Genomic DNA, 8,792 nt, shown 5'->3' with positions numbered 1-8,792 from the left:
GAGTCTGACAGCAGGCCAAATGTCCAAGTGGCACTTCAGTTCAGTGTATTTTTGGCCACTGGAGCCTACGGGCCAGAAATGGATGATTTCATTCTGTTGCTTTGAGCTGAAACTAAAAAAGTTGTCTTTTACTGTCCTATATCAAACTGCAAGAAGAAAAGGCCATCACCAGCCCCACAGGCTACTCTGTTCATTCCTCCAGAATCTGGAAAATAGATTCAACTCCTAGCACGTGGAAGAAAGCTCTGGACACAGTGTCCCACAGATCGTAGGACATTTGGTTGACATAATGCTCCAGGGAGAAGGAACCATCTCGTAAGCCTGGAAGAAAGACTAACGCCTGGCTCGTGGAGCCTTTGGGTGACTTCAGAGCATTCTGAGCTTCAGCAGTGCAGATCAGCCTTGAGCACCCAAACCCATGCAATGCCACACTAGTTCTGAACAGATGGCACAATGCCTCTTGGGCTGGGGGTGTATGGGGGCCACTTCTAGGTCTGGCGGAGTCCTTAACTGCTGGAAAAGTTCGCAGATGCCAGGCTGAAAGCAGCCAGAAAGATTTGGTGGTGCTCTGGAGAGTCTTGAGATGCAGACTTGCAGTGCTAGTTGCTCCAAGACTATGGGGTTCCCAGAGCTGTGTTGACAGTGAGCGCAGCTGGCCTGGCGCTCTGCAGAGCAGAAAGCATCTCTTAAGCCACAGTAAAACAGCTAATTAAGTCAGAATTCAAGGCAAGTCGGAGAAAACCTTTAAAAAAGAAACTCTTAAAAATCCTCTCTGACTTCTTGCTCTCTCCTGCAGAATATTAATCACTAAGGGTCTAATGTGCTTATGGGCAACAGATGCATGGGAGAAACTGGGTTTTTCTGGATCCTTGGGATTAAAATTTCTCCATAAACATACCGCTTCAAGGTACAAATGCAGAAGCTCATTGCCCCTTGCACTTTAGCAGCCAGGAACCTCTACCTATTCCACATCTACTCTTCTGTTCTGCCACCTGACCATATGTTACACTTGGAGAAGCAGGCAGTTTTGTGCAAGACATGGATGTTGATAAATATGGGTCACAGAAGAGACGCCAGTACATGTGCAAGCCCAGCTCTGTGCACACATTCCCAAACATAAGCTAGATAGGCGACTAGATCTGCATACGTACACGAAGATAGCTGCTTTTTAATCTTAGAAACGTGTGTGAGCGCACAAAGGGTGGCTGCTATCTATGGGGCGGGGAGTGTTATGTTTATGTGACATGTTTTTAAAATAATCTTGGGTTTATCAAGGCGCCTCCATCTTTGTGAGTGTTGCAGTGCAAGAGACGGTGTTAAAGCCTGAACAGGTGTTAATCACTATGCACTGTAATAAATTCTAAACATAGGGAAAGGGCTTATTTATACATGGCTGCTCCTCCCACTCTGCACTCTGTGCTTGAGCCTTGGTGCTGCCTGAGAGAAAGAGGCGCTCGTGAGGTACAAGAGTGCAAGAGATGGACTTACCTTGCCAGAGCAGAAGGAGCTAGGAGTAGAAACCTCGACCCCATCACCATCCTTGTGCCCGGGTATGCTGGTCCTGCTCTCAGCCCTGCATTGTTGCCTGGGGATGGCATGGCTGAACTGCAGAGAGCAGTGAGTGGGGTGGGGGAGACACCAGCCCGTGGCCTCATCAGGTGCCTGGGCCGAGGGGAGACCGCCGAGGGAAGCCGTATCATGAAGCCCCCAAGGAAGCTGGGGTTTTTTTTTTTAAAAGCTTAGCCCCCCTGATTGGAGTCGAGCCAGCTGATCCAGATGGGGTGTTACAAAACAGAGCCAAAAGGCAAGAGCGCAAGGAACAGAGCTATCTATAACCCTGACAAAGTTAGATGGAGTGAAGGTGGGGAAGAGGGAAAGACAGAGTGTGGCAGGCAGCCCCTGATGCTGAGAGAGAAGGACGATCGTTCGGCAACGGGATTTGGAGCTGATCGACTCGCTATCCAGCAGGCAGATAAGGCTCTGTGGCTGTCAGCTTAACTCTGCCATTTATTCCTGTGCTATAGGGAGTTAAATAGAGCACACGGAAAGCCTGCTGCCAGGGAGTGAAAGTCAAGGAGGGAGAGGGAAGGAAGAGGCTGTAACTGGGCAGTGCCGGGGGAGTCGGGTGGAAGTGGCTGTGGGCAGACCCCCTCCAGGTAAGTGCTTGCAGCTTTTCATCCTCCTTGTCGATATTGACAGCCAGGGACAGGAAATTTCAAAGGTGGCATTTAGGACAGAGACGTTGATAAGGGTGAGGCTGAAAGTCTCCTTCTCAGCCAGGGCAAGTGCAAGGACCAAATGGGGGCAGCTATTTGTTGCAGCTTCTCTTTCAGTGGGAACTGCAAAGAAAGGGCTCCAGCTTGGTTTGGGGAGTGGGGGCTGCAGCGGGTGAAGGTGGATCAGTTTTGGTGCCTTGAGAGCTGTTCACCTATTTGGTGCATCGGCATTTGAGTACATGATCTAAATAGCCTTGCAGAATGTACTAGTCCAGGCAGTGAACCTGCTCATCTTTCTCATCAAGATGCTAATTTAAATATTTCCTGATGGTTTACATTCCCATATAAAATAAATCAGTCATGGGAGTCATGGGGGAAGGGAAGTGGCTGGCACGTGTGTGGGGAGAGTGTCCCAGTGGGAGTGCAGTGCCCAACTGAAATAACGGCTGTGGATGTTGTCAGAGCCCCTGAGAGGGGGTGGAGGATGGCTTATTTCTGTACCGTGGTTGAAATGTGTCCCTCTAACTGCTGCTGCAACTGTGGGTGGCATGTCAGAGAGGAAGCAGGAGGACAAGAGGGTCTGTGGTGCTTTCTCTTTTCCTGCTTGTCTGTATCCAAAAGGGAAATGGGAGGGAATTTGGAACCTGTTGTCAGTCACTTATTGTCAGGGGAGAATTTATGGTCTTTGGGTTTCTAATTAGCCTGAGCATTTTTTCTTCTTCTAATTAAGACATAATTCCTCTCTTTTCAACACTCCCACTTAGTTTCCCCTGCCCCAGGTCCTTCCTTCTCCTCCAAGGCTTGCTCACTCCTCAGCTTCTGCAGTTGCTGCAGTGTGAAATCCCCAAGCTGAAGCTGTGCTCTGCTCAACCTCTCTGTAGCCAACACATCCATTTAACCTTAAAACAGAAAGGAAGCGCTGGTAGGAAATACAGGTTGTGGGTGTGTGTGTGGGAGAGGCAGCTTGACAGTCGCTGGTGCACAGACCTCAGTGAACCTGAGCCATGCATCAGGGAGAGATGCACAGGTGGTATCAGCCTGCGTGGAGGCAAGAGGGAATGGGCTGGAGTCTGCTGCCCTGGCAGCGTCACCTCAGCAAATCATCAAGTTAACCTTGAGTGTGTGGCTAATGTAGCTACCACACCAGGCTCTTCAAGGACAGGCATTTAGGTGAATCAGGCCTTATGTCTGCACTGTGAGGTTCAAAGTGAATTAACATTGTGGCTTCGTCATGCTGCACCTTCGGAAACATCCTCCACCTCTCCTCCAAAATGGAGCTGATACCTCAAAGGCAAAACTCTTGTAGGGGAAGGGAATGGACAACACTGAGCCCCTCTTTGTGTCCTGCACCCAGGGAACCGCGTCTCACCGGCTCTGCTCTGCTCTCCCTCTCCAGGACCTGGCAGGCAGGCTACAAGGTCATTCCTCCTCCCCTTGGGGCTGTGCACCAGGCTGGCTGGTGGATGTGAAGACACGTTGGAGAAGACAACAATGCTGCCTACAAGTGCTGGCCACCGGTGGAGGAGCAGGTTCCTCATGAGGTGGCAAGAAGCTTGTTGTAAGTAATGCCTACTCAGGTACTAAGTATGATGATCCTGTTTGTCAAGGGAGTGGAAAGAAAATAGGTCATATCAGGGTTAAGAATAGGGGAGAGGGACAGCTAAGAATGGAGATGTTTGAACTAATTCCTGATTCCTTTAGAGGCCAGGCTATCTGGGAAGGAGAGTGAGACTCTAAAGCTAAAGATGGGCTTAAAGTGGGACAGCAAATGATGATTGCTTCTGAATTCCAAGTGGACTTGGCAGGTGAGAAACAGTGAGACAGATACCACTACACAAAGCTCCACCCCAAACAGTTCTCGGATTGGCATCCTGTAAGCTGCAGATTTTCCTCTGTGGCAGGGGTTTATACATAGGCTGCTGAGCAAGGCTTCCAGCTCTTCACCGCAGAAGTAATGACAGATTTTAGAAGCAAATGCAGGATGGAAATGCAGAATTCTCCCACTGGGCACTGCCGCATGTAGTGAAAATCAAGGAGTAAATAAAGATTTCTTTTAAACTGAATTGTAAAAGTTCAGTGTGCGCATCTTCCCAGTGGACTGTGGCATCTGCTGCACCATCTATGGGTGCAGAGCAGAGACTAGTAGGGTGATGTGGGGCTTCAAGGAGTGTATCTGCACTTCAGAGAAGCATCTGGGGACTGCAGCAGAGGAAAGGGAACATCATTACTACATGCCCAGGTGCTGAGCAGGTCTGTGGTTTCTCTTGCTCCTGCCCCCTGATCAAATTTGTGGCTGCCACTGTAAAAAGCTGGGGGCAATTATTTCCTTCTCCAGAAAGCAGGCATCTTTGTAAGCCATCCTCACAGACTAGACTGCTGTATAAATTATTTATAAGGAATGCTAGTGAGTTTTAATCTGATATACCTGGATCAGCTTTCTGCCACCTACTAGAGTCACTAAACACTCCACTAAGTAACTTCATCTTCCCCTAACACAAAAACACATGCTACTCATCCTTCTGTAGGGTCAGAAGACAGCTTCAAGTATTGCTTCCTGCCTCTCTTCCCCGTAGAGCTGCATCCTAACCGGTGTGATGAATTCCTTGGTCTCAGCTCACATCCTAGGGGATGCACATCTTGCAGGGACTGAAAATTAAATCAGACCTTCTCCCCTCCAGGATTCTAGTAAAATATTTCCAAGAGCACAGAGCGATATATGGGTAACAACAAGACATTTTTGGCACATCTTACACTGCTGCAGAAACTTGGTATAAATCCAGTTCCTGAACATAACCACAGCCAGCTGCCTGAGACTTTCTGGCACTGCCAGCATACATACTGGTGGAACCCCACAACCACCCAGTTGGGGCCAGTGGTGGGTAGGCATTTTGAGACATAAGCCCTGAACAGAATGCCACCTGTATAGCATTACACACAGTCTGCTCTTGCCTTTCTTCGTGTACAAAGCAGCTAAGTGTTATCTCATCATCACAGCTGCCAATCTATTATTAATACTGTACTTTTGTTAAGCATCCAGGAAAAGACAGGGTCACTTGAGAGACTCACAGCTTTCTCCCTTTCCAACTCGAGCTCCCATTCTTTTAATTCTCCCCCTGCAACAAAAGAGCGATGCATTCTGAATGGACTTAAATACCATCCAGACAGACAGTACCTGCACTGTGAGTCCACAGGCTATGATCCGCTTTCATGGTAATCTCTGCTGTTGACTCCAACCTTTGCACGACAAGAAAGCACGGAGGTGTTCCAGGGTAAAGAGTTCTGGTATTTCACCATAATTATCCATAATTATAATTTTAAAAGCACACAGACTGGCACTGCCTGGGCTGATGTACACCTGAGATCTCAACTGCAGGACAAAAAAAAATTCTTAAAGGGATTGTCAAAGATGGGTGAAATAAAAAAGAGCTGAGACACTCTCTCTGAACACTTATCCCTTGGTCCTTAATAAAGTCATATAGCTTGGGATTCAAACTGTGTGGTTCTCCTTGGGCTACCACTTCACGAATCTGCCAGTTTTCACAAGGATCACTGGGAACACAAAAAGGTCCTATGCAGGATGACATATGGCTCAGGCTTGACTATGAAGGCAGCATCACTGACCAAAGCCAAGTCAACATAAAAAAAAAACAGGCTATGGATCAGCCTAAACTCTGAAGACACTGGCATGAGGGGAGAGAGGAAAACCATGACTGGCTGCAGAGGCTGACTGCAGAACTGCTCTCGGCAGAGCTTCTCTGAAGCATATCCACCAGCTCCCTCTCCTATGGCAGTCCTTTCACAATTCCTTTGGGGTTGGAAAACAAAACACCTGCTTGTGGGTTCTTTGGAAAAAAAGCAGAAGAATCTGGTTTCCAGTCCAGGAAAGAATGGCAAAACAATAAAATGCATCCACTTTAGCTACCACTCACCCCTAAAAAGACTCTATCAACCCCAATTGACTGCCTTCTCTGAAGAAAAGTGAGAAAGGGAGAGGACAGGGCATGACATACAGACAAAGCTGCTTCAGTTTTAGTCAAACCCTCAAGCTTGTCACCTTAAAAACCAGTGAGAGAACTGAATTTGCTTCCCACATTGAAGAAACTAATCTCAATTCCACAAAAGGAATGAAGATGAAGGATGCAAATGTTTTACATAGTCTGCTTAAACATAACTCCCACTCCTCAAATGACAGGAGGCACAAAGCTTGCTTTCCTGTTGCTGATGCTTCTTTGTCACAGAAACGAGAGTTTTAAAAGCCACTGGCTCCCAGGGAGGGTTGGTAACTAGTGCCCTGATGCCACTCACAGGATCTAGACCTGTGTCTGGAATGGTGATCCATAACAGCTCTAAAAAAATGCTGGTTTGTGGATTGTTCAACCTTATCTTAGAGACACTGCAGGAGAAAGGGGGTGTGTGCTAATCCTTCTCCTAACACCCCGTTCTTCAACTACCAACCTGAAATTTTTTTCTCTTCTTTACTGCCATGTGCAATTTTGATCAGAGGAGATACTTGTGGGGCTGTTGCTGCAGGATTCAGAAACTATTTTGAGAGCACTGGCAAGCACCAGGTGTCCAGTGGTTTAGAGTCTCCTTGTTATTTTTCAACAGCTTTCTTGGCCATCCCTTTGTAATGTAATCCAATTCATAAAAAAACGCTTTTGCCTCAAGGCCCATGCAACACCCTGTGGTTAAGGAAAGCAAACGATACCCAGATTTAGAGGCTAACTTAGGCCTGAGTCTGATCTATCACGAAGATTAGGATTCAAACTGCAGGAGTACAGCTGAGATGTAAGTTGTTTTGTTTTCATTTTTCTTAAAAAACTTTTCATTAACATGTCTGTTTCGGGAAAAATAGAGCTTCTTAAATACATACCAGTCCCTGCTCTCTCAGCTCTGAGTGTTTAGAAAGAGCTGTCCTCTGTCAGAGGTGATACCTTCCACCACTCTCTGCTCCATTCTCCTCTGACATGTGCCAGTGCTCCAGTACCTGGCAGTAAAGTCCTCTGGGATGCACTATTCTAACTTCCTTGTGAAACTGGAAGGATATTTACTTGCTGGCTTATGAAAAAAAGAAAAGGTTAAGAGGCAAGTCATGCTGCCAGGGTGCAGGCCAGCAGTAGAGGGATGTAGCTTTGAGGAAGCTCACACTACACTGCAGGACACTGTGGCAAAGAGTGAGGGTCATATTGTAGCCATAGCTGTGCTCAAGGCAGCGATGGGTGAGGACAAGAAAGCATTGCTCTAATACATGCATTCTCTCTCCCCTGCTTTTCACCTACCAGTGCTTGGCTGTTGGCTGTCGCTATGTACTGCTGAGTCCTTCTTTGCTTGTCCTTCCTCCTGCAAGTGTAACAGTGGCAACTTGGAAGTGGACTGTAGCGACTTGGGCCTCTCTTCCATCCCCTCAGACATCCCCACAAACACCAGGACCTTCCTCTTTCTCAACAACAAACTCAGCATCCTGCCAGGAGCAGTGTTTTCCAACCTCTCTGCCCTGCAGAGGCTGGATCTATCCAACAACTTCTTGGACCAGCTCCCTCAGAACATCTTCAGTGACCTGGGCAATCTCACAGAGCTCCAGCTGAGGAACAACAGCATCCGGGCCTTGGACAAGGACCTGCTACAACACACAGCCTTGCTGCGCCAGCTGGATCTCTCGATCAACGGCCTAGCCCAGATACCCTCAGGCATCTTTGATGACCTGCCTGCTCTCCGCTCCCTCTCTCTCAGGTCCAATCGCCTGCAGAGCTTGGACAGGGTGACCTTTGAACCGCTAACCAGCCTGCAGCAACTCCAAGTTGGGGACAACCCCTGGGAATGTGATTGCAACCTCCGAGACTTCAAGCACTGGATGGAGTGGTTCTCCTACAGAGGTAGGTGCTCATGTAGTTGAAGACAAGTGCGGAAGTGCTGGTCTACCACAGAAAGGCAGACAAAAGCAGGCAGGGAAGAAACACAAATAGACACATCTGGCAGGTCAGGCTGACCTGAATGCCAGACCTTAGCCAACAAGCATGAGGACCGTGCTACAATGCTAAGAGACAGTTTAGTGACATCACACCTTCGTATAGCAACACTGCCAGGCTGAGAAGTCCTCTGCAGCCCCAGATCAACTCGTTCCTTGTTTTGTTTCTCATCTGAAAGACTATGGTTTGGGTTGCTGTGTTTTTGTTTTTGGGTTTTTTGGGGGGGGAGAGAGGAAAGTATTTTTCTCAAATAACATCAAAATTTTTGTATTAGGCGCTCCCCTCACTCTTCCTGCCTAATGAGAAGAAATGCTTTTAACACTTGAAAATAACCATCCCGTTCTCTTTTTTAAACTGGGAGAACTAAAAGCCAAGATTTGGCCATGAAGCATCAGGTTTGCTTTCATCAAAAGAACCATGTGCCACTTAGGAAAATATTGCAACTAATATCAGCAAACCTAAACTAAAGCTCAAATTAACAAGCCAGGGCCCAAGTCAGACTGGCTATAAAATCATCATTTCAAACCATTTCAAAAGTGGTTTTTGACAAGTTTGTTTTTCTAGCTTTTCCTCAAAATACAGAAAGCTGGAAAGGTACACATCGTGTAGC

General features: G+C 47.4%; 1 protein-coding gene across 1 annotated transcript in view; it reads left to right on the top strand.

Annotated features, from left to right (window-relative positions):
* Positions 1-2,133: 2,133 nt before the first annotated feature.
* LRTM2 (leucine-rich repeats and transmembrane domains 2) overlaps positions 2,134-8,792 on the top strand; it is an 8,651-nt gene continuing 1,992 nt past the window's right edge. Inside the window, exons 1-3 of the mRNA XM_010139389.1 lie at positions 2,134-2,156; positions 3,613-3,774; positions 7,499-8,089. Of these exons, the coding sequence (XP_010137691.1) occupies positions 3,708-3,774; positions 7,499-8,089 (658 nt within the window). The 5' untranslated portion in view covers positions 2,134-2,156; positions 3,613-3,707. The remainder of the gene's footprint in view (positions 2,157-3,612; positions 3,775-7,498; positions 8,090-8,792) is intronic.

The sequence above is a fragment of the Buceros rhinoceros genome, unplaced genomic scaffold (assembly GCF_000710305.1).
Source record: "Buceros rhinoceros silvestris isolate BGI_N320 unplaced genomic scaffold, ASM71030v1 scaffold18987, whole genome shotgun sequence".
Taxonomy (NCBI): domain Eukaryota; kingdom Metazoa; phylum Chordata; class Aves; order Bucerotiformes; family Bucerotidae; genus Buceros; species Buceros rhinoceros.
The sequence above is the reverse complement of the archived record's forward strand: the minus strand, read 5'-3'. Positions and strand labels throughout refer to the sequence as shown.